Source organism: Antrostomus carolinensis, unplaced genomic scaffold (genome assembly GCF_000700745.2).
Source record: "Antrostomus carolinensis isolate BGI_N321 unplaced genomic scaffold, ASM70074v2 scaffold14191, whole genome shotgun sequence".
NCBI classification, from domain to species: Eukaryota; Metazoa; Chordata; class Aves; order Caprimulgiformes; family Caprimulgidae; genus Antrostomus; species Antrostomus carolinensis.
The window spans coordinates 239-26,050 of record NW_010292115.1 but is presented as its reverse complement, the minus strand read 5'-3'; the positions used below and the strand labels follow the sequence as shown (position 1 = coordinate 26,050).

Below are 25,812 nucleotides of genomic sequence, written 5' to 3'. Positions count from 1 at the left end.
CTCCCCAGAGCCTTCTCTTCTCCAGGCTGAACAGCCCCAACTCTCTCAGCCTGTCCTCATAGCAGAGCTGCTCCAGCCCTCAGATCATCCTCGTGGCCTCCTCTAGACTTGTTCTAACAGGTCCTTGTCTTTCTTGTGTTGGGGGCTCCAGAACTTGACACAGGTGCTTGGAAACAAAATGAATGAGGGTCTGGAAAGTCACCAACCAGGAGACTCACCAGCCAGCCCCTTGGGCACCGCATAGCAGCAGCAAGCTGAACCACAGGACAAAACTCGCACCTGGAGCACCACCTCGCTCCAAGCCCCTGCTGCAGCAGGAACCCACCTGAGGAGTCCACTCACCTGGCAGTGGCATCTTGGGCCGGTGTGCAGGCACCATCTGGGGACTGCCTGCTGTCACCGTGCCTGCCGCCAGCTCAGGGGCTGGCTGGGGGAAGGCGATGTTCTGCTGCTGCGTCTGGATTTTGACGGAAGGCATCCGTGGTGGTGCCTCATCGGGCTCTGGCTTCTCTGGGTGTTTCTAGAGGGAGGAAACAAGGTGGGATGATGTGTCAGGGGAAAGCGACCCACTACTGAAGCCTGGCCCCACACTGCACATCAGGACAGTACCTGCTCCGAGGTCTCCATCACCTTGCTGCAGGGCTCGGCATCCTTAACCACAAGGGCTGTCTCGGCTGTGCTCTCTGCTGCAGCCCTGTTGGCAGCCCTTTCTAAAGATGGTGAGCCGAGAGGTGAAGTCTGGCATGACTTCTTGCCAGCACAGTGTAGGAAGGACTTCACTGGGGTGAGATCCAGGTATACTCTGTCTTGGTCCCCCTCTGATTTGCTCTCACTTTTGGGTACTTCCTCCTGCAAAAGGAGAAAGTTCCCCTGAAAAGGGACCATCTGCTGCAGCCAGACATACAGGCAAAGTCTGAGATCATGGGTGATCTGCAGTATTTTCCATAAACCTTCAAGTGCTCTAAAGGAACTAAGTCATTCCTTACATGGCTTTCTGGTGTACTGAAGCCTTCACTAGGTCTTTCCATCAGCCTCACCCTGGGATCTCACACGGTTGTACATCTAGCAGCCCCTGCCAGATCCTTTACCTTTCCCAGCATAACAGCCCTGTTCTCCAGCATGGCACAGCTTTCTTGACCTTACACACAGGACTTCCTCTCACAGGCGTCATGAGGAATTTTGATAGGTAGTGGATTGTTTGGAGCCCAGTCTGTCTTCAAATAATCCATGCTGTTTGCTGATGGCAACTGCGGGGTTTCATCCCAGCTGCCTGAGGATCCCCACAGTACACTACTGGAAATCTCTCTCCTGTTCCTCTGCAGCTCCTCTCCAGCACCTGCTTCTGCCCCATTGCAAAAGCCTGGAGTTCCTCAGGGGCTGGGACTCCCCTTTGCTAAAGTCTGAAGACCCTCCCCTTTCACAGCTGGAGACTCCCCTAGCCAGCTGTTTGCCCATGGTTTCTGCAGAGCTCACTGCAGCAGGGCGGCTGCCTGCAGCACCAGGTGTCTTACCACAGGCAGGTCTGGCAGATCCACGTCGTCGTACAGCTCCTCCTGCTGCATCCTGCCCTTTGGCAGGTTGTCGATGTAGGCATTGGGCTCAGAGTACTTCCTCTGCATCAAGCTGTGAACAGGCAGCAGGACATCCCATCAGTCTCACTGCACTGAGCTGAATTTTGGGGCATCTGAGTCCTGGGGGGTCTGGGCAGGACCACAAGGACAGATGCAGGAGAGAAGGTAGAGCTGTGCAGCAACGTGATCACTGCTCCTGCTGCCCATTAAGCAGCACCCACTAGAACAGGGGTACGTGTCCCCTCAGCTCTTTCCTTTCTCGCCCAGCCCTCAGGTGCATCACCACAGCCACCCTGCTCCAGTGGCACAGTGACCAGTGTGGCTGTGTGCCCACAGCCCTGCACTCCCCAGCCAAGCCCACCCCACCAACCTACCACTGGCAAAGGCCACCTGGGCACATGCCCCTCACCCCTCAGGTTAGGTGCATCATGGTGGGACAACAAGAGGTGCTTCTCTGTCCCACACAGCACTTTCAAAGCAAGTGACCCAGTTGCAGCCACGACTGCACCCTGTAACCCTGCAGCAGCCACCTCTCGCAAGCAGAGGGACCCCCCCGACTCCAGCTTGTTTCCCCTCCGCCTGTCCCTGCAGCCCCGTGTATTACCACTGACGTACAAGAAGGAGTTCTTCGCAGCGCTCACAATGCAGGAAACCCTGTCAGCATCCACGTAATCGTAGGTAAATTCCTCCGGGTCTGTTTTCGAACCTGACTCGGACAAGAGGAGGCCCAGCCAGTGCCCCATTTCCTCTGAGGACTTCGCCTGTGAGGTGATCAGACAGATATTACAGGTTGCACCAGCAATCTCCCTCACTCCCAAGGCCAGTGCAGGCTTAGCCTTGGGTAGAGTATGCTGGTAGGCACTGGGCTTGCAAGGGGAAAGATGAACAGCCAGGTTATTTATATTAAACCTGAGACTGCATCAAAAGAAGAAAGAAGTACCGCTCTGTCTATGGACTGATTCACAAATTTGGAAGATATACGAATGCAGCTCTTTGCTTAATTCCTTCCTAAAATTTCTAGTCAGTCCGCATTTTCCTTTCAGTGGTGATCAACTTGGCTGCCTACAAGAGTAAGAGAAGTCTCTGGGGCTGGAGATGCTGGGGGGAAACCGGCTTTGGCGAGGAAAGCGTGCGGGTTTTATTTTTTTCACCAGCAGAGCACAGCAATTGGATTGCCAAAGTCAGATGTTGGAGGAGATCCGAGCACACCAGGAGCCTGCGAGTTCCTTACACCAGAGCCCAAACCCCTTCCAGGGCTGTTTGCACAGGGGAGAGGGGAAGGGAAGAGTTTAAAGTGGGATCTGAGAACATCAAAGAGAGCCCTTCACTTCAACATGGTCAGTCCTAAATTCCCAGCTGCACTGAACAGTCTGACGTTTTGCAAAAGGAAGAGTTAAATATGGTGCCTTGAAGTCAGCTCTAGGCAATAGCCACATACACTTCCCTGTACTGAGGGATTTCTACCTGAAGCAAGAAGTAGTGGGCTCATACAACCACCTTTTGCTTTGATTTGAGGAGTTAGTGCATTAAGCACAAAGTAAAATTCAGGGCAAGTGAATCCCAAACTGGAAAGTGTATTTTAAGCTTTCAATCTGTTTTATTTAGCAGAGACTTCAAGTCACCGGGAAGCCCGCCAGCCAGCCAGTCTGTACGTTGAGCCTGACATCCCAGCAAAATACAGATTCTTCCATTCACAAAATGTAAATTTCCCCAGCACCTTTTCCTCACATCTGTAATTAGGCAAAATTTCTTGGACAAAGACATACCCTGAATCAGAAGCTAAACAAAAACACCTTCAAACTTTGTGGCAGGCCCTCGAAGTCAGTTGTTTAGCTATAAATATTCCACCCACTGGAAAAAATACAGGAAATGGCTCACATTGTCCACCTCCTACTATAATCACGCTGTCGTCAGAGAGAACTAAGATTAGAGATAAACAGTCCTGGATGCAGGCAAAGGAAAGTAACAGATGGAGATAAATTCACTCACACTTTCAGGGCAGATCTGTGATTGGTTTACTTGGGATGTATGACCCATGGCTTTGAGACTCTCCATTTTCAGAAGATGAAGTTCTCTGTTCATCCTAACCATAGACTTAAATCCCTAAAGTGGCGTTCCTTTCATCTAACATGAAACATCCGAAATGCATCCCATATAACTTAATCATCCAAGGTTATCTTATAGTCAGTGGAAAGAGATGGGCACCTCCAGAGGACCCTTCATCCCATCCTAAGATGAGTGCCTAAGATGAAGGCTGAATGGTCCTCTGGAGGCACCAGCATCAGAAACAGCCTGGGCTACTAGTTAGGTGGGACACCTTCTAGGTGACCACAGGCAGATGAACCAAGGTCCCACGCTTCAGGTTCTGTTTTGCTGGACTGAGGGTTCCTCTGGAGGACCTCATTGGCATCCAGGCCTACTAAAACACCCAAGCTGATGGCTTAAAGCAGAGCTGTCTTAGAGATATACACCCTACCTCCAGAATGACCCGTTCTTCCCCATTGTGCAGGATGCGGAAGGAGTAGAGATGATCAGGACTTGGCTCTGGGATAATTTCACAACCTGCCAAACTCAGGGGCTGCTGAGCCAGTTTGCTTCGGTTCTTGTCCTGGTAGAAATGGAGGTGACCATCTTTTATCTGACACCAACGGGACTTCCACTGGCTGTTCACTAGCACATTCAAGTAACCTGCAAGCAAGCACAGGTTACTTAGGCACATTTTCCACCCCACAAGGAGAGGGAATCCAAACTCATTTGTGTACATGGGAATATCTGATGGATAAGTTCCAAGATTACCACACAATGCAAAGCCACAAGCAATGACAAAGAGCAAAAGCACAAAGACAAGCTGTCCTGTCCATACAAAACAGGGTGAAAATCTGTTCAAAATGTGATCCTTGAAATTCAGGTTAGATTTGGAGCAGCAAGTTGGCTGAAGATGGTTGGATAAAGTTGGTCCCAGATGCTGAATACCAGCTGACCCACACAGCTCTCTCACTGCTGACTCCCACACCCTGGGCTGATGCCCAGGAGAAGCAGCACAGTTGCCCTCTGAGTGCATGTCTGGTATTACCTGCCCTTCTTCTTGGGTCACCCTGGGAGCTATTGCCTGCCCTTGTAAGCCACACAGTCACCTTACTGTGTATGAGGCACCACAATCTGCATGGCTTTACTGACACAGACCAAGCAGACTGTGGCCTCTTTGCCCCCACCAGCAGGACAGTGTGGCACATACACATTTGAGGAGGATGCACACCCAGCCCTGAGACAAGTCCCTGCAGAGGGCTCATGTTTCCACTTACTTGAAGTCTCCAGGGATCTCTCTGGGCTATCCAGTGAGCTGGATTTTTTCCTCCCAAGGTTCATCAGGTTGCTCAGTTTCAGGCCAGTTGCACCCTTCTTCTTAACTACCAGAAAAAAAAGAAAAATAAAAGGATGTATGTGTGTCTTTCCCAGTTCCCAGCCAGACACACAGCCCGCTGTCCCAGAGCTGCCTGCGCTGCTGTCACTGCACCCAACAGCACTGCAGCACTCACACGCCTTGCAGAGGGCAAACCTGTGGCTCACAGACAGGCTGTCATAGTCCAAAGCCCACGGAGGAGATAACCAAGCAGCACAAATCATCTCAGTGAAGTGACGTGCCCAAAACACACAACCTATATTGCTTTAAATTTGGGTTGGTGCTGACCAAACGCCAGTCGCTGCGGGAGCTGTGGGAAGTCTGTCTGCACAGGCCCTGCTGGGCAGCTGCCAACCTCCTTCCACTTCCTTACTCTACAAAAGTTGAATTAAAAATCATTATCTATAAATATTTATGGCTTTCAAGTCTTTTCCTTTATAAAAAGTAGGACTCAGGGTGGGGAGGGGGAAAGCTTATGCCCAAAGGTCTTCAGCATTTTCCCACTGAGCACATCAGTCAGTGTGTGAATATGGCTGTGGCTGTGTAATCATCAGGAAATCCTGAGAAGACATCAAGTTGGATGGTTTTGGTATAACTGTTCTTGCCAGCGTAACAAAATCATCAAGTCCTAATGCAGAGGGACTGAGCAGCCCAGCTCCATCTGTTGAGTGAGTCCAGCAAGATCTCTGCATGGATTTCTCTTTCTCTCTCTCTCCAATATGTAGATGGGCCCCACCACGCTTCTAACAAAGCATCTCCTCTTACCTGACCCATCCTATAGATGGAGAACGGAGCTTAAAGCCCAAAGTGGGATGCCCTAGTGTGAAGGTGTAACTCTCCCATTGGATACAGCTCAGTACTCCAACTTTTCTGCAGAGATCTCTGGGGAAAGTCACTTAGGTTGGATTTATGCCATCTCAAACTGTCACAAAGTGACTTGCCCAGAATCATGCAGGATCTGCGTGGCATGGTAAGTATCACACATAGGTTTCTCAAGTCCTATCCTAAGTCTGTAACTGCTGAGAAATCCCAACATCTACTTGTCACTTCATTATGGAAAAAAGAGCAATGGAATCAAATTCACAGGCAGTGAATTCACATGCAGCTTTCACCCTGCATCAGGTCAGTTTGGGGTGGCAGTGGCAGGAGAAGATATAGAAACCCTTGCTTGCACACAGGTTTCCCCGTTGTTCCCAGGGTAAGGTTTACCATCTTTTGTTTCAGCTGTCTCTGGGTGGCCGTCTGTGCTGCTCCCACTCTCAGAAGCTGCAGAGTGCCTCTCTGATACCTCCACCTGTCAACAAACACCAGTCACAAGCTCCACAGATGCACGTGACCCATCCCTCCAGCCAGCACCCCCCACAAGCACCTTTTCCTCTCTCCTAAATTACGAGGTCTCACCTTCTCCATTGCAGATGCTTTCATCCCCTGCCTGCCCACTCATGCTGTGCCCTCCCCACTGTTTCTGAGCCTGGCATAGGCAAATCCAGCACACAAACTGCCCCAGCCAGGCTCACCTCTGAGGTGACATGGTGGCACCTGCAGCCTGGCTGGTGGGGGCATTTGCCAGTCCCTGTAGGAGGGCATGGGCAGAGGAACTGGAAAGGTGCCCAAACAGGTCCATTTTGGGTGTCCACCAGAGACTTATGAAGGTTTCTTTCTCCTCCTGCTGTTCTGGAACAAGCTGCCCCCAGGGAAATGTTGCCTAAACTTGGACTAAAGACTGGCCCAAGCCCTGCTGACCAAGGATCTATGTCCCTTCCAAAGCTCTTGGTGAGCACAACTGTCCCGTTGGATGAGATAGTGGCTGCTGCCCTGTATGGAGGACATCCCAATGCTGAGTCAGTTTGGGGGAAAGACGTGGCAACAAAATTAGGATTGCAAAGGAAAATTAAGATTGTTCCAGTGATGCTCCTTTTCAGTGGAACAGGGGTCTGGTTGCACTCATATCAGTCTTTGCTCAGATAAAATTACTGAACCTACAACTACTATTTAGTAAAGGAACAGGGTGGAAAAGCTTAAGTGCCAGTTCTCTCTGTAGAGACAAGGAGTACCTTTGGGTAACTGAGACGCTGTGAATCGGGGATGTACTGGTTTCCTTCACTGCCTCCTTCGCACAGCAGACCGCTGGTCTCCTGGATTACCTGTGCAGAAGAGGACACCACAGCCTGTGAGAGAGCTGCAGGAACAGGATCAATACTTCCCACCCACACAAGACAGGGAAAACCACAGCAGCCTGGGAAACCCACGGTGTATGCTTCACACGACCCTGGTGTTGCAGCCAGCAGAAACTGCTGGATCCACACCAGTCAGGGAGAGGCTGCCAGCAAAGGCAGCCCCGGTGCCTCACAGCCCTGCCAAGGCTCCTTCTGCTGCTGCCATCTTAGGGAAAGGGCCACATCTGCCCCTGTCCTCAACCAGGTCATGCTGGGCATCCACCCGAGCAGCTGGGCTGGGAGGTCCCTCCATGTCCTCCAGCACGCAGAGGGCAGCAGGGAGCTGCAGGAAGAAGCTATCCCAGCACATGAAAATGAGGTAGTGTATTTGTGTATGGGCTTGCAGTGAGGAAGGGAGCCAGAGCACGCAAGGACAGGACTGAGATAAGATATGGTCTCCCAGCAAAGCCAGGGTAGAAGTATGGGAGCACCAGCAGGATAAGGCTCAAAAGCATCACTGACCCTGAGCCACTGCTCTGCCTGGTCTTTACTCTGCAGCCCCAGCACGATGACGTCGGCGTTCATGGGGATGATCTTCAGCTTGTGCTCCTTCTTCCTCACTTGCTTTTCCTTGTGAATGACAGTGCAGCCCAGCAAATTCACGTCAAGCTGAGGGCTGTGGTCTTTGGAGCTCTTGTAGCACTGGGGAAGGAAGACAGGAGGGCAGGTAAGAGGCTGAGGAGGAACCTTCCCTCTTGCTTGTTGCTGTGAACTCAACCCCAGAACTGGCTCAGTGCAACCACATGCATTAAATGCACTGAACACAAGAAGGTCCTGTAGGTCCTACAAGGCTGCAATGCCCACATAGACCACACACAGGGTATCTCTATGTGTATAGAGATGCACATACTATGTACATGCATGTATAGTCTGAAATACCCCTCATAGATACTGCTAGAGGGTCAATTATGAGGTTAGCCAGTGGGATAAGCATCCTTCCTGCTTAATTACCTCAGAAAATTTCCCCAAACACCATCTCTAAGCACTCAGGGAGTTTGGGATTTTGGCCACAGATGTGCCCTTGTGTCCCCCTTCAGCAGCCCCATGCCCACATCCCTTCTGAAAACAGAATGAGATCCCCAAATCTCTCAGACATGGTTTTTGAAGCTTTGCTTCTAGAGGTGCTTTGTTTTTGCCAGCTAGTTAATGCAGCCTGAGGTGCCACTTCCCTCCCTCGCTCATGAATATCCGTTCTCTTAGGCAGAGAGTGGAGGATCTACTCACCAGCAACCTGGTGTCCTTGATAACACACAGCTGTTTTGCCCACTGTCCCAGCCACTTCTTTCTCCACAGAAACGCACAGATGCGGGCATCCTTCATCAGCTCAATGGTGGCCTCTGTGGATGGCCACTGATGGGTTGCTGACTTGCCTTTGCTGGTCTCTTCTTCATCATAAGATTCATAGGAGCTACTAACAGCTTCGCCATCTTCTATAACAAAAGCAAAGCTCTCTCATTACATACACTTCTAGGACAGCTCTAAGCCTATTGCTTGCCTCAGCCACGCTCACACATGCAAAAGCTTCCAGTGTAGGGATGTGTCTTTTGAGGCTCTCCTACAGGAGGATAATCAATAGGAAAATCACCCCCATAGATCCTTTTTTTTTCCTCTAGTTCAATAATAATTCCATTGCAATATGTTGTGCCTAATAATCTCAGTTAGCAAACACTCAAAAGACACTTCTCAGTTGATCACAAATTGGAGAACATTCTCTTAGACATTGACTGCTGCTTTTTTCCCCACCAAAGATGCTTTTTCTACTTTCCACTTCAAGCCAAATACTCACAATTTTTAAGGCAATAGCAAGCTACAATCAGCCCTTGTCCTCTGAATGTCAGAAGTAAAAATGGTATTTGGAGGCCATGCAGCAAGCAATAATCTATTGTAGTTGAGATGTCATTCCACTTTCCCCCTCTGGGCTAACAGGTCTCTCTCTCTACTCAGCATCTAAGTGACAGCAAGGGGCTTTGAAGTAAAACTGTTGCAGCAGCAAAAATGAGTCATAAGTGGCAGCTGTAAATATCAGTAATCACATTTTTCATGTTCATTCTTAAATGGAGTGCTACTTTATTAGGATGAGTTGGGATTTTCAAGACCCAGCTCTAATGTCCTGTAGTTTATTGGACTTTTCAGCTAATAGGAACAGCTGGTCATTGGTACCAGACTCATCAGAAACCATGAAAATGTTCCCACTGACTGCAGGGGAACTTGCACAGCTCTGCTGGTGTTTACTGTACGGCTCTTACTCACAAGGTAAGCTCACATTGCAAGACTGTAAGATCTGGGCAACATCTGTGTAGGGTTTTGCATTCTTGTCCTACCAAACAGCATGGAGGAATACTGTTAAGTTTCTCTCACCAGAATTGAATCTAATTTTTATTCTCATCAAATCTTAATATCCACATAAAAGTAACATTATTGGATTGGTGCAAAATAAAAAGAGGAAAAGCAGCCAGAAAAGGGCGGTGGGCGGGGGAGGAAAAGGCATTAGGAGCTTCACTGAAGAACATTTCTTAAGTTGAGTTTATTTGTTCTTAAAATAAAAGGAACTGAGATGCAGTAACAAAGCTACAGCCTTACCCCCAGTCTCCTCTGGTGAAATCTCGCTCTATAACATCCCTCAAGTGACCAAAGCTGCACCAATTAAATAAACTTATTAATAAGCAAATACTCCCTTTCAAAGTCTCTGAATGGTGCTGACAGCTCACTACTGGCTCACCATCTCCATACCCTCAGTGTACCAGACAGTCCATCTTTTATGGGTAAACATTACCCCACAATGCACTATCGATATCATGCAATGCACTATCAATATCAATGCACTATCATATGTCAATATGCAGATCTTGTCCACAGGCACCTGGGCAGAAATGCAGATGGAGCAAAAGTGACAATGTTCCTTGTCCCTATGAACATCAAGAAGCTGAACCTCTGCACTGCTAGGAACCCTTCCTTAAGCAGCAGCAAGGATGCCTAAGGGAACCTCATCTTCTAAACCTCCCTCCTTATCAACACGGGGCTACTGCTAATTGCCCTTCTCACCCCTTTTGGGTGTCTCTGGTGCCCCTCGCCCAGGCTTTAGGCCTCAGGCTGTGACCTTTCTCCTGGGGGAATAACACATTTCTTCAATGCTCTCAGAGGGAGCCCTGGCTGCTCTTTTGTCATCAACCACAACTGCTTCATGAGATGAGGTCTTCTTGACTTGAAGAATGGCAGCTATTGCTGGCCTGGTGACACTGCTACAGCTTCAAGATGGAAAGACATTTTCTAGACTATGTAGTTGGCAAACTAGGATAAACCTTGCTTGGGTGGCTTGAGACAACACTATCATCACTACTAGGGCTCATGATCTCAAGTCATACAGCTCAGACACTGCAGTACAAGGTCTCCATTTCCACCTACCAGCAGTTTCAGCTAAAAGCACAGTTTTATCCTCTCATTGAGGTGACATCAGTGACAGCCATGTTCTTGGATGTCCTTACCTAGATCCACCTCTGCTTCCCTGTTTGTCTTCCCACAACCTCCCAGGGAGCTAAATCTATACTGTGATGCAGGAAGCTCCAACCATCTTGTAGGCGAGAGCTTCCTCTGCCTGAGCAACTTGCTGAGCGGCTACTTGTCAATACAGCCAGCGTTACCACATATCAGCTCCACATCAGTGGCCAGAACCAGCAGAATAAAGGTTAGAGAAGTTGTCTTCATTGTCATCTAGAGCATGGGGAAAGGCACAAAAAATGCCACCTTGCGTATATCCAGCATGGGCAGAGAGAAGAGAGGTGGTTACCCTCCATGCATGCAATGGGCAATGCCAGGGGGATATACCTGAGCATCTTTGCTAAAATTGAGGGGTTTTTTTAAAAAAAGAATCAAACCCAAAACCTAAAAAAACCCCAAATACTTCAGGTTTGGAAAGCATGCCATACCCATCGTTATTGTGGCATAAATAACGCCCTCAGTAACCTGCAACCCTGGCCTGGGTCCAGCCGCAGCAAGCCTACCAAAAAGACCTGCACAGTCAAAAGCAAAGAGAAAGGGAGACAAAGAGAGAAAGCCACAGATAAGCAAATGCAGAGAACAAGGGTGTCAGCCCGGCTCAGCCCCGCGCTCCCGCCTCGGCCGGTGAGGCTGCCCCATCCCCACTGCCGGCAGAGGAGCACACCCTATGGTCAGACTTCCAACAAGGACAACGTTGTCAACCCACCCCCTCAAACAAGGCAATTCCCTTTAAAACAGAATCATGGTAATTAAAATCAGCCAGGGCAGACGGGCCGTTTCAGCCGGAATAATGATTGCTCAGCTGGCAGTCACGTCGGCCCTCGCGTTTGCACTCTGTTTCTTATCGCACCCTCAATTATGCAAACACAGCCGAGGACGGTAACGGTTTAACACATTTCAGCCCAGGAGGAAAGAAAGGGAAGTGGCAGCATTTGCTGGAGCTGTATAATGAAAGGCAGAGAGATCCCAGTGGAGAGGCGGGAATCCTGCTGATGAAAGAGGGACCCCAAGACCCAGCGGTCTCACCCCACCCGCTTAATTTTAATTAATTCACCCATGGTTTGTTTCAGTCCCACCTCTGATGCTGCACAAATCCTCTATCTCCTCAGCCCATCTGCAGGCTTGCTTTGATGTCCTTTCTTGGCAGTGCACCCAATAATTTTAGCAACATTCCTATTTTTGTCTGATTTCACTACGCCCATTTGTTTGGAGATGCATGGGTGTCTTCCAGGGCTTGTGCTGTAATTCTGTTGGAAACACCACCAGCAGTTCCCTGGACCACTGGCCCCTTCCCTACCCAGCTTGTGGGGAGAGAAGGGTGAGCACAGGGGGCTTGGGGGGTTCCTGGGGTCAAGCTTTAGCATCTTTGGCCAAGGCACACCCATGCATGTCCAAACCACCCTTAGCAACACCAGTTGCACCAAGGTCTCAAAGCAGTTGCTAGCAATGAGCATCCCTCCAGGTAGGACAGGTAGAGGGTACTATTACGAACCGATAAGGTAAGGGGGTAAAAAAGGATGGGGAGCTCAGTTTTGTACTTGTTGACAAGGGACCAAGACCTGCAGGTTTTCCCCATGTGCCACGGGATTTGGAGCCTGACCTCTTGAGGCAAACCAGGGCAACACCAGCTTCCCAGCATTGCTCCCTGACCTACCTTCTGCATGGCATGCCACACTTCACCTTCTCCAGAGCCCCTGCAGCCTCCTCCAGCCACATACCTGCTGCTCCACATCTCTCCCTGTTCCTCCTTCCCGCTCACCCCAAGGCACCTCCTCAAACATGAGGTTACTGAAAAGCCCAGAGATTCTCGGCAACATGATGCTGCCTTCCTGCTCATGCAAACCACCTTAAAAGCCATTGGCATTGTAGCACGCCAGGTGGTTTGTGTGGAAGAAGGGACCTGCTGGGGCCTGCAGAGGGGACCGGCAGTCGAGCAGTCACAGGAGGGAAAGGCACTGCACACCTCAGTGGCGAGAGACTGCCTGGACTTGCATGTCCCAAATCTGCTCGCTTCATGGGCTCCCATTGCCCCTCACCACTGTGGTACCGCTTGGTGAACCACTGAGCCTGCTGGTCAAACAGCTATTGACAGCAGCCACAGACTGCCCCGTTTTGATAGTGCTTCCTTTTTTATTTATTTATTATTTTTTAAATTTTTTACTCTTTTTTCAACCATGCTTGCAGGGCTCTGATCTCTCACTTCCCTAGGCATCTAACTGGCCTGGATTTCAGCAGATGTTGACTGTATTTTAGTCTTTCACCAGTAGGTTACCAAGGAAAAGTGGAGGTTTAAGCTGAGTGTGTGTTTATCACTCCTACCAGCTGAGGCTCTCAACACAAGGTGAGTTTATGGAGCTGCCTGGGTAACTTCACCTGGTTTTCCCAGCACACGGATGTGTGACATACTCCAGCTAATCCAGTGCATGTCTTTACCTGCCATGGGTCTTAGCGTGTTACCCTCTTTCCCAATGTGCAGCAGGGGGGAAAAGAAGTCAATTTATCCTACAGTGCAGGCAACTGGAAACCGCCGTGGGGACACGGATGCGGTGACCTGTGCTGCCCTGGCTGCAGGGTGGCTTCACCCCCTGTACCCTGCACATCACAGCCCTGCCCTCAGCTAAACACCCTGCAGCATTTCAGCAAAACTAAGCTGGCACCTAAGTACACATTGCAGAGCTGGAGGGACCTCTTTGCACCGAATTCACCCTGGCCGTGGTGAGCCTGCACCTTTTCCCACCCAAGCGAGGCACAATCTTCCTGTTCACCACTGTTTGGTTGCAGACAAAACGGGATGGTTCAGGGAAACAAAGACCTTTCTACATCTCCCTTCTTTGCTTAGCATTGTTTGCTGTGAGAACAGTGACCCACACCAAGCTACAAGCTGTCCAGGAGTTGCAAGGTACATATACGCAGCGAGGGCTGTTCAGACACATCAGCCCCCGGCCACTTCAGACAGTGGCACCACTTGTGCTTCCCTGCCAGGGAGCTTCAAAGCCTGGTGGGGCACACTGGGGTTGGAGAGGACTCAGCTTCTCTCACGAACAGCTCAGATTTAACAGCCAAGGCTGTAGATCCAAATCTTAACAGGGGTTAAGGACAGGGAACTGCTTGAGAGAGTCCAGCACAGAGCCACAAAGATGATGAAGGGAGTGGAGCATCTCCCTGCTGAGGAAAGGCTGAGGGAGCTGGGTCTCTTTAGCTTGGAGGAGACTGAGGGGTGACCTCATTAATGTTTATAAATATGTTAAGGGTGAATGTCAGGAGGATGGAGCCAGGTTCTTCTCAGTGATGCCCAATGGTAGGACAAGGGGCAATGGGTGTGAGCTGGAACACAGGAGGTTCCACTTAAACTTGAGAAGAAACTTCTTTACAGTGAGGGTGACGGAGCCCTGGGACAGGCTGCCCAGGGAGGTTGTGGAGTCTCCTTCTCTGGAGACATTCAAGACCCGCCTGGACGCCTTCCTGTGTGATCTCATTTAGGTTCCTGCTCCAGCAGGGGGATTGGACTGGATGATCTTTCGAGGTCCCTTCCAATCCCCAACATTCTGTGATTCTGTGATTAAGTCTCATTTCTCTGCTTGCCTCAACTCTCCCCACTCAGCTCTGCTCCACACTGCGGAGATGACTGCACCCTGCTCTGCTGCGGTCGAGGCTGATGAGCAGAGATCTGCTTCTGCAGCAGAGCGATATAATCTGTCTCATTTGGGCTTAAATGGATTATAAAGCGATGACAAGATCAGCTCTGCTATTAGATCAGAGGGAGGTAATCTCTCATGAAGGCTGTTCGCCAAAAGAAGGATGCACAAATAAATCTTTAAAAGTGAGAATCTGGAAGCCCAGCCTGCATGCAGCCGTCTCCCCCAGAAGAGGTGGGGAGCCCAGAGGTGACAGGTCTCAGTGGCACTGCTGAGGACATTGCTGGGAGATGCTAACCCAGGCACTGAGCAAATGTGTGCAGAGGGACCAGCACTGTCCCCTCACATGAAGTGTGGCTTTTTAATCAAGTTTACAGATGGCTAAACTGCCACAAGAGACAAATAAACAGCCAATTTTAAAAACAATTATCATAGCTAATGGACCAACAGAGTCAGGGACTTTGAGCCTCAGAGATGATTAGAGCACTAGGACATGAACACAAGCCACCACAGCTTCACCACTCCTCAACAGAAACCTGTGTTTGACTGCAGCCTATCTGCCAGAAAACCATCAAGGCAAAGAGAACCCACACCAGTCTATAATACTTTACAGTGATATGATATTAACCCAGGTGTACTACTTATTTCTACAGGGAAGTGAAAAATTTGAGTACTTCAGTAGCCTTTTCTTTCCAACTAGCATTAGATCTGTAATATCAAGTGTGACCAGCATCAGAAAACAAATTTATCACACAAGCTCTAAGAAGTGTCCGCGCTTTCATTTACTCATTCTCATAAACCTCCAGTCCTCCATCTCTCACGTGAAACCCCCCAGAGAGTTCGCTGGGATATACCATTTACAGAGACATCGTATGGCTCAGCCTCTTCGTAATAACCCTCTGGGGATTCGATCTTGGGGACCGGAGGCTGTTTTGTTTCAGGAATCTGCAGAATAAATAAAAGAAGCATAATTTAAGGTAAAAACAGATACTATAAAACAATGGGGCATCTTTTTTTTGTTAGCACTAAAGTGTATCCTAGTGGATGAGATCTTTTAGATGTGTACACCAGGATTCCCATGTAAACTGGTTGAGGTGACAGGGAAGAAAGAGACTGCTGAGGGTTTCCAGTGTACAGTTAGCTCAAATATAAAGGAGTTCTTTGAAGTTACTGTATAATTGTGTCATAAATGTGATTTTCTTTAATATTTCTGAAGGTCCTGGGAAGATCCACTCATAGGTTTCCTCAAAAGCAGCAATTACAACCCATTGGCCTTACCGTGAACTAGGACTTCTGCCTGCTGCACTGACCCCCCCTAAACTGCTCCTCATAACTGGGGATGATCCTCTGTGCTACTGATTATCTTAACAGGGAACCAGAAGGGTGGACATTTGATGGAATCCTGGCTCTACATTGAAAAGTGTTATCTGAGCAGTTGCTGGTCGTGTCTCCAAGTCTCTGACTGACAGCAAACCAACAGCTAAAAACCTCTGCTTTAGGAACTAGATCAGGAATCTTTAATTGTACTCTGAGCAAAAAATGGAGGAAATGGATAAACAACGCTGATGGAAAAATAAGCCTTTGAAAAGAGTCCAAGTGCTGGAAAATCCCTGTGGTGCTGGCCAAACCCCTCCCGAAACACAAGCAAGGGCTGGCAGGAAAAACAGTGCCTTGATCCTTCAGAAATACGAACACACGAGAAGAAAAAAGAAAAAGAAGCTAAGAAACAAACTTATTACTTGAAAAGTATTTCACATGGCTGTTGAATGTGAGACAGCGGAGCCAGAGATCACAGTATGATAAGCACACAGCTTAAGCTCTTCCCCAAATATGTGGCATTCCCTCTTCCATCATGATCCAACAGTAGCATCACCTCTCCTCACCCAGGTCAAACCACCCCCGGTCATCTGACAATGGTATGCTCTGGCTCACGCCGCTTCAACTGGCTTCTGGGAGACCTGTGCAAATCCTGGATAGGATGCTCAGTGTGTGCAGGGCTGAAGCCCCACTCCTCCCAGAAGCACAGGCAGAAGAGAAGGTCTCTCTCTGCAGAGACAATGTTGAGGGTCATGGATCATGGACGGTCCCTCATGCCAGCCCACATGATTGCTCCTGGTGGCCTGGAGAAGAGGGGCCAGCTGGGCAGTAGCACTGCAGAGTAGTCTAAGGAAGGATGAGTCCCTTTGCAGGTCATGCCAGTATCATCAAATGCAGGTTCAAAGCTGCTCTCCTGCCCTGGATACTTCCACCAACAGCTACTGCTGTCCAGAAGCAGAAAGGAAGCTTTGAAGGAAAAGATGTTCTGGCTAGCAACTGCCCACAAAGGGGGATGCCACTGAGAGCATGTGGGAGGTAGGAACCCTGACCACAACAGCCAAAATCACGCGTCCCTGCTCCCACATGGGCAAGCTGCCCATAGCTCTGCCAACGTCGCAAAATTCTCAAGTGTCTATGATGAAAACTCCTTCCTACGTGGGTCTGCCAGATGCTGTGAGCAGACTCTAAGCTTGCTTTCCAGAGCCATGTAGGACACATTGCTGGAAAACATTTGCCTCCAAACACTTAAAGGTTTAGGAACTGGTCCTAATGTGTTAAATTAAAGAAACAAAAACAAACCCAGCCACTCTAAAGCTTTACTTAATCCCTTCCCTGGCCAGGGAATGTGTCTGCAATTGCCATCTGTGGTGGCCTCCTGTGAGTAGCCAGCTCACATTGTGCTATGACCATAAACAAATTGCCTACACAAAGAAATGCTGTGGGTTTATTTGACACCATCCCACAAGTGTCAGGGAAGGAGCAGGGGGGAAAGGGGCTGCTCTGTTTTGTTTCCTACAGACAATGGAAGCCAACAGGGACTAGGTGGGACTGCATCTCAGCTGCCCCAGAAGCTATTTTTTTCCCTCTTCTCTCTCCCTAAAGGCATAGAGTTGTTTTGTCTCTAGCTTAAGTCAAAGAGTACATGCTGTGTTATCTAACCCAGGCTGGTCCTTGCAGAACATTTGCCTGTTGATTATGGCACAACAGAGCCAGCAAATAAAACCATCTTGGGCATCTGCATCTGCACCGCGTGACTTTCTCAGCGGATGGTTGTGGAAAGCAGCAGAGCTGCCAGGGCTACCACAGAGGAAAGGTCACCAATGCTTAAGCCCGGGGGACTCATTGTTTAAAGGCTGCTCTGGGACAAATCCAAAGACATTAGTGAGATCCAGCTGGGCCACCCCTGTTGGGTTGCCCATTGACTGCTGGTGTCAGTGAATGCCAGGGACAATCTGCTGTGCAGAGCTTTATAACCAAATTTCTCCTGTGCCTCAAAAGGCAAGTGTAGAGCAACACCACAGGGTATTTTAACATTACCAAACCACAGAAAACTCCACAGAGCTAAAATAGATGTATTCTGAGGTCCTCTCCTAACCTCCTCATTTCTGCGTAAGGAGTTGCACCCTCTCCTCCACCATCCAGGTGGCCATGGCTCCTGCCCATGCCAGGAGCAGCAAACACGGACAGGAAAGATTCATTTCCCCACAGCAGCATTTCCCCACACTAACTGGGACTACATTAAAGCTCTCCCCAGCCCCACTCCCTGAAGTGTGCTCAGATATCTTTGCTGCCAACAGCTCACTGACACTCAGATGCTCACAGTGAGGAGGTACTTGATTGCTTTATCCAAAGGATGTTCGCTGCAGTGGTAAGCAGGTGGGAGAAGGTAGTTCCCAGCACAGGCCTGGGAAAAGACCAATGGCTTACGTACCTTTCTCAGCTAACATTCAAGCCTGTTTTTTCTAATTCCCTCATTTAACTTCTTGATTGCCCTATCAGAAAGCTGGGCTGCACCAAGCACAAGCAGAAATGCCTTGGGGACACCCAGCTGTTGCTTCTGTGATCATGCCTTCATTCCACTGCTCCACCATCCTCCTGCCCACCTCCCTGCCATGGCCACCACCCATCCCAGCTTTGAGATACCCAAAGCCAAACAGCAATTCCTGCTCTGGTCGCTGCTCCCAGGTGACTATCCCCAGCTGGCTGCGTGGGCAAAGCTCCCCCAGGGCTGGAGCAGCTCCCAGCAGGCAACCGCACTGCATCCGAGGGTTTGCCAGCTGCATCTCATCCTACCTCCTCGTTTTCCCTGCTCCTCCATCTAACTCCAGCTGAGCCACACAGCCCCCTGGGCAGAAGTCCTGGGGCCTCACCCCACATCCTCCTTCCTGGGAAAGGAGCAGGTCTTCCTCTATGGTTGATGGATGCACTATCCCATCCTCCCCCATGCCTCCTCCTCCCCATGCACACTCCCTGGTCTCCTTTCCTTTCACATCCTGAAATCCCAGCTACAGCAATTCCCATGTGGGACCAACTACTGAACAGCAAAATCCAGGGACTCGAGGATGAACCACATCCCTCGAGGACAGCTGGGCTGGCTTGCTGGCACGAGACAAACTCCCACTGAAAGCTGATGATGTTGAATTGAACTCTGGCCAGATTTATAGCTGGACCCTGACCAGATTTATAGCTGCCCTACGGAAAAATCTACAGTGCTGGTGACGCCTCCCCACAGACCTGTGGGCTGTACAATCATAGAATCACAGAATGGTTTGGGTTGGAAGGGACCTTAAAGATCATCCAGTCCCACCCCCCCTGCCAACACCTTCCACTAGACCAGGTTGCTCAAAGCCTCATCCAGCCTGGCCTTGAACACTTCCAGGGAGGAGGCAGCCACAGCTTCTCTGGGCAACTTGGGCCAGTGTTTGACCACCCTCACAATATACTATACTATACAATCAGCCTAGGGCCTAGCACATCTGCCCAACACACCAACCAGGTGCTTTGGCTGGAAGCAAACTTGATCTTCTCTGCTAACAGTAAAACCCTGCATGGCTCTGCCAGCGAGGGAGATCCTGGCGCTGTCCAGGGATCACCCCACCACTTGGCAGCTCAGGGATTTCTGTCTTTTGTAAGTTCAGTCCAGTAGCCCAGGCACAGCTGCTTTACAACTTGGAGATTTCCAAAGCAACCGTTAAGAGCCAGCTTCACCTTTGTTTCTTTGGAAGATCTCAGTCCTCTTCATCCTTTGAGCCTGGATTGCCATGTGATGGGTGAGGTTTCCCTTGGCAGGGAACACAGCCTGTTTTACACAGTGCACCTGCACAGGTATGGGAAACCCAAGGCTCCTAGAGCCATCTGCTCTCTCTGCACACCAGCTTTGGGAACCACAGGGGTTTCTGGATGCCCAGCCACCCTGGAGCACGGCTACCCTGCCTGGGCCACCAGCCACACACTGACCTGCTGCCTTCATAAAGGCCAAACATACAGCTGGAAACCTGTACAGTAATGAACCCCTAGTGAAAGATTTTTAATTTCATTTCATTTTTTTTAAGTAAAGCTCACTAGGACTATTTGTGTCACTAAAATACACAGGCAGAGGTCCCTCCATTTACCTGTGCTGCACAGCACATAACAAAAGTGAAGCTCACAGGGGTTCATATCCCCAGGCTGAGGGCTAGGCAATGATAAAGCAAAGGATTTGCAAAACACACCTTTGGAGGGGGGAGGTCCGGCAGGCTCTTCTGAGGAGGGGACGAATGCAGTCCTGAGTCTCCATTGGTCAAGGAGTTTCTCCGATCCAGCCCTGCAAGCCAGAAACACAATTATATCGATGGCATGTGGCACATCCCAGCAGAGCACTCACTACCCAGGGCTGTGCAGGAACACAAGGTGCTATTTCAGTAGGAAACAGAGTGACAATTAGAGGCAGCACTGCAGGGCCACCATATCATTTCAGGCCATACCCAGGAATGTGGCACTTGGATACCCAGGAGAAGAACTAGTCTGTGTTTTTTAGGCATATTTTTCCTTCTGGAGGGAGAACTGTGAGGCTTAGACCCACTGATGAAACTTTAAAGGGTCTTGAGAAGTAGCCTGGGCAGACATCACACAGTATCTGGAAATACTCAGTCCTTGTGAGCTCTGATCCCTGCCGCTGCAACCAGACAGATCAGTGGCTGTCCTCACCTCTGCTGCCTTCCAGAAAACTGGAGCTAATACCACCCTGCTCCCAGAGCAAAAGGCAAAGGGTGCTGCCTAGCTGGGCTGCACAATGGCTTATCAAAGCCAGCCAAGAACAGTAACTGAACTGCTACTGAGGGAAGAGTTGCTCTCAAAGCAGCCCAGGCCAAACATGCAAAAGGGCACATGGCAGCAGAACAGCTCCAGGCGATCTACATCTGCCTCTGGAAAGTCAGATTTTCCAAGCAGCTGAATGCAAAGTGATTCAGTAGCTGGAGGGTATGTCAAAGGCTCAGAAAACTTATGTTCAGTCCCACTTCTCCCACCACAGAACTCCTGGGTGGCCTCAAACAAGTGCCCAAATCCCATGACCTCTGAGACAGCGCAATGCAGCAATGTTCAGGAACAAGCTGGAGCAAGGCACCAAAAGACTGAAAAATTAAGGACTTTGAAGGCAATACACTGTGCAGTGAAGTCCCCTTTTATAGAGTGTCTCTTAACAAATACTTTCAGAGAAATGAGGATAAGGTATTCAGACATTGCAAGTCCAGTAAATCAAAAGGGGAAGTGGGTCCAAAACATGCAGCGAGTTGATGCTCTACCTCCCTTCATCACCTGCTGATGCTCCAGCCACGTTCCTCGGGCACACACAGAAAGCACCAAGGCACCGTGCAGTGCCCAGCAGCAGTTACCACCACACTCAGAAGACGCAGGCAGGAACTTTGTTGCATATTTCTGGGCTTTAAAAATAGAAGCTGAAAACCACATTACTTTGTTCACGTCTGGAGCTCGGAAGCCACGATAACAACTCTGCCCTGCCAGGCTGCTGCCAGTTCCCAGCCTGATGGCACAAGAACTCAGAACACATCTCTTGTGATAAATTGCTCCCTGTGACGCAGGTTTCCTGGTCATCAGTGCTGACTTAACTTCAGTAAGTCAGGAGGACAGAGACCCCCATGGATCAATAGACACCAACTTCAAGGAGCAGTTCGCACCTCACAAGTAGGGCTGCTGAAGGTCTTGCAAGGTTTAAATAGAGTAAAGCTGGTGAGTCTATGGCACAGAGTGATCATGGGGGGATCCATCTACCAAAATACCCCATGATTATATTGCCAGAGTAATATCTACAGGCTGCTGTTGCAGATTGTCCTTTTCTGTAAAAGACCAAGGAGAGAGCCCTCTTAGGGCAGATATCTTCCATCAACAGCAGCTTCTGAGGCCATTGCTACCTTTGGAAACACCAGAAATAAGCCTGAGATTTCTTAAAGCCCCAGTGGGCTACTACCTAAGAGAGGATTATCTCCACGCTCACAGTTATCCACACAGTGAACTTTTTAGAGGCTTCTTTTCGCAGAGAGAAATGGACAGGCCAACTCACATCCTCCTGCACCAGGCAGAACCTCCCATGCTCAGCTCCACAGAACAGAAATCATTGCAGCAGCAAAAACCACTGCCAAACCCTTTGTAAGCGGTGTCCATCTGTTCTCAACTCTCCAGCAAACCTAGCAATCATCCCACTGAACCTCACCATGCCAGGAAAATGCTGTTTGGTTTCTGCACCAGCAGTTCCTCCTCCTCCCACCAACCACGGAGCACAGGAAGGAGACCACAGCTTCGGTCCTCACCCTGCTGGAAACCTGCCCACCTCCATGGACACATGCCCATGTACTACAGCTGAGGAGCACAGCAGGATGCAATAGACCGTCAATTTTCAGGCTCTGTGCAGGAAGAAACACCCCTCTAACCTTCCTCCTGACAAGACCCCTGGGAGATGTTATGAGGTTTTCTGTTCTGAGGTGGCAGAGGGCAGCCATTGCTGTGCCCAGCATATGGGGACAAGCATCTAATGCATGCTTTCTGCATGGAGAGTCCACACAGCACATCCTGCACATACCCCTTCCTTCTGCTACACATGTCAGCACCACAAATCATAGACTGTTTCCTTATTGGAGTGGAAGAGGAATATTCTGTCCTAGACAAGCATTAACACCTTGTAGGTGTCTTCTGATAAAGACATCTCTCTAAAACCTAGAATTTTGAGAGAATTTAGAAGAGGGAAGGAAGAAGAAAAAACAGGCAAAATCTGCTAAAATTCGCATCTGTACTGTGAATTTATCTGTTCTTTGTACAAATGAATCATTCCTGGTATTTGGGCTAAGAGGACCACAGCGTGCACCACCAGCCAGCCCTACACTGCACATCCATCCCACCTCCCAGACTCCTGTATCTGGATCCCTCTGTGCTGACTTCCAGAAGGAGATAGCATTTGGCCCCTTGAAGAAGTACCATGGACTTGCAGGGTAGAGACTTGATGTGTTTCTCAAGCAAACGAGACCAAGTAAACGACGGTGCCTTCATCATTCACAGCAGCGAATTCAATTACTGTGCCATAAAAAGGTATCTCAAAAGCAGTGTACTGTTCTGCTTAAATCCTTACTGATGGAATTGGAAGTACTGAGTGAAATATGGGGTTTGCAGAAATAGCATGTTTTAAGGCTTGGAGAGGAGGACTTTTAGAGCTGATGTGTTAGCACTTCGGAAAGTGTTTTACCCTGAGCTGCTAGAGCATACTCGAGCACTTTGGTGATGAAGAAATCTCACAGGTTCTGAGAGGCCATATTGACCTCAGCCACAAAAGTGTGGTCACCACATCCCACCAAAGGATTTTGGTGAAACAAACTGCATAGAGAATAAAAAAAGGATAAAAAGGATAGTGGATAAAAGGGGTAAAGGGAGCGGTGTAATCATTGGGGGATCCATATCACACCCCCTAGCACCAGTGGGTACTAGGTCCCCCCTTCATCTGCTAAACCTGAACCTGCAGGTCCCACTTCTCCCCAGGCAGGCACAGACCTTTCCATGCAGTTACAGAGGCAGGATCAGGGCTGTACACCCAGCTGCAGCTATGGCTAAGATCCCACCCATGTGTCTTACTGATTTCAGCATTTCCAAATAACTCTGAAGTTTTACTTGGAATAGGAAGGTTGTTGAAAATAGAGAAAGAGAGAAGCGCCAGGTCCCACAGGGAGAAACTGAGTGGGGAGGTTCATGGCCTTGACAGGGAAAAGTCTGAAATAAAAGAACAAACTCTAAAAATAAATTGTCTGAAATTTGCCCCCGTGTTTCAGAATGGTGGATCAGTGCAAGCCTTGTTCTATCCACCCAAATAAGAACTTTATATATAAAGAGATGTTTCTGTCGCTGCTCAGCTGCCAGGAGCTACCAGGAGGCTGTGCAATCCTGTTCTGGAGCATCACAGCATCACCCTAAGGGCCCCGTCTGGAGATCACATTGAAGCTGCATGTGTATTCTGGGAGGACATCCTGTCTTCAGGGGTATTTGAAGTTAACCTCAATTCAGCTGCAGGTAGTTTAAAAACCAAACCAAACAAACAAAAAAACCCACCACAAAACAATAAAACCAAACCAAACAACTCTGGAAATGGAGCTTTCCCAACTATTGCAGGAACAGCGTGTCAACAGCAGGCTGCACTGACACATCCTCTGGTCTCATTTATTTGGATCAGAAACTGCCAGGTAGGGTCAGCCTCTGACCACGTATGCATTAAGGAGACGTGTGTCAGTAATAATCTCACTCTACGCAATTACCAAAAACAGCCTTTGTGATGAACTTCAAAGAGCAAGAACCATTTTAGAGGTTAATGTTCTTTCCCTTGCTACAAATTCAAAACCTGGGAAGTCTAAATTGGAAATGAATGTTTTATCTAGGGTTTAATTTCTTGGCTGGTACACTGCAGAACTCTTGCATCCCCTGGGAGATGGAGGTGCTCTGCCCACGCAGATGGTGAGGGTACAGGCTGCACGTGGGAACTCGCCTCGCAAGGTTGTGATGGTGCAGACCCTCTGGGCTAGTGCAAAGCAACACACTAAAGAAGACACATCTTTCAAGGTCTCAAAGAGGTGAAGTGACATGATTTGTGGCCAAAGGTAACATGAAGGTTTCCTTAAATACTTCAGGCACTGGAGCTTCAAGCCTTAGAAGGCTACATTTTTATCCCAAAATAACACCCTCCAAAGTGCTACTTCCAGGAATAACCTCACAGTGTTGGCAAGAACCATGATTTCCAAAGGAATGTAATGAAAATGGCAGTCCTTCCACGCCATCAACTGCCTTGTCTGTCAGAGCTGTCAGAGGGGCCTCCACCAGTCCCAGGAAAGCAAGGCTCTAACCACACATGCCTTCATCGCCCCGTTAGATATGAGGCAACCATTAATCTTCAGCTCCTTACCTTTGTCTTGTTTCTCCTGGTCACCCTGCTGTTTATGGATGGTCACTTTGTTCATATAAATATACTCCTCATCGCCACCTGCAAGCAAAGGGAAATGTGAACTCTTTACCCACCCGCTGCTTTCACATTTCTAAGTTTTTCCACCAAGACAGATGTAAAAAGCGTCTCTGCTGAGTACATTTTGTGGAGAGCAAACTGGTTAAGGCAACGGGCAGAAAAAACCCCAAGCAATAATAAAAAGCTGAAAAATTAAATGCTTTATAGTCAGGAAATTCCATAAGTTAAAATTTCTACTTAAATATTAACTTGGCCAAACAGTACATCCTGTGTATCTTACAAAGTGGATTAAATAAACTTAAGGTTTAATAAGGAAAACAGAAAGTATCAGGAATCTTGGGAATCCTTTGCTTGTAAAGCTGGACACATAACTATAGTAATTTTACATAAACAATTAGAGGTCACTGCAAAAACAATCTCCATTTCATTTTCTCCTTCTAATTTTCATGTCTCCCCACCAGCCTCCAAGAAAATTTTGCTTCAAGACCCCATAGCAGTTCCCACGAGAGCCCAGCACCCCACCCTCACTTTTCCTTGCCCATACCACTGGACTTGGTGTAGACTCGCAGGAGATCGGAGAGGAAGCTCTTCTTCACAATAGCAGTGCTGCTCAAGTTCTCTTTGTCCAGTATCCTCAGAAAATCTTCAAGTTCTGTGAGCAGCTGCTCGAGAGCTACAACAGCAACAGAGACAACTGTTGGCAAAGCAGTTGGGTGGCATTTCAAAAGAGGATATATGTTAATTCTGAATTTTCCCAAGATCCTCTACCTTCTTCTGCCCAGGAATAATTCATATTTAGTTTTCCAGCTTGAACCCTCCCTTCTAGTTTTGAAAAGAAAGTCAGTCACAAAACCAAAAAGGTTCCAGCTTCCCTTAATCTGTTCATATACCAGTAAAATCCCATGGAAATATCTGTTCTTCTTCCTATAGGACATTTTGCTCAAGGCAAGAAAAGCCTGGGGGGGATTTTGAGTATTAGGGATGAGATGACACAAAAGCAGCTAGCAAGATTTTGACACTTGAAATTCGAGTCCCAGCAAACATCATTCAAACCTTATCTCTATTTGGATCTACTAAAGCCTCTACTTTCTGGTTCCTCTTTCTGAGCCTCCTCCTTATTTTTCTATCTGTAATGATTTGAAGACATTTATGCGTGTTCCCTCAAAAAAGATGCCTCCCCCCCCCCCCCCAA

At 48.8% G+C, this 25,812-nt stretch overlaps 1 protein-coding gene across 1 annotated transcript in view; it reads right to left on the bottom strand.

Moving 5' to 3' along the window:
* The window catches only part of AFAP1L2 (actin filament associated protein 1 like 2), a 27,960-nt gene extending 2,672 nt beyond the window's left edge, over window positions 1-25,288 (bottom strand). The window contains exons 1-15 of the mRNA XM_029087185.1: window positions 25,165-25,288; window positions 24,564-24,641; window positions 19,846-19,937; window positions 17,358-17,360; window positions 15,172-15,262; window positions 8,412-8,617; window positions 7,650-7,829; window positions 7,026-7,115; window positions 6,181-6,265; window positions 4,874-4,978; window positions 4,048-4,259; window positions 2,187-2,332; window positions 1,515-1,623; window positions 610-849; window positions 343-520 (exon numbers count right to left, since the gene is read on the bottom strand). Of these exons, the coding sequence (XP_028943018.1) occupies window positions 343-520; window positions 610-849; window positions 1,515-1,623; window positions 2,187-2,332; window positions 4,048-4,259; window positions 4,874-4,978; window positions 6,181-6,265; window positions 7,026-7,115; window positions 7,650-7,829; window positions 8,412-8,617; window positions 15,172-15,262; window positions 17,358-17,360; window positions 19,846-19,937; window positions 24,564-24,618 (1,792 nt within the window). The 5' untranslated portion in view covers window positions 24,619-24,641; window positions 25,165-25,288. The remainder of the gene's footprint in view (window positions 1-342; window positions 521-609; window positions 850-1,514; window positions 1,624-2,186; window positions 2,333-4,047; window positions 4,260-4,873; window positions 4,979-6,180; window positions 6,266-7,025; window positions 7,116-7,649; window positions 7,830-8,411; window positions 8,618-15,171; window positions 15,263-17,357; window positions 17,361-19,845; window positions 19,938-24,563; window positions 24,642-25,164) is intronic.
* Between the last annotated feature and the right edge of the window lie 524 nt (window positions 25,289-25,812).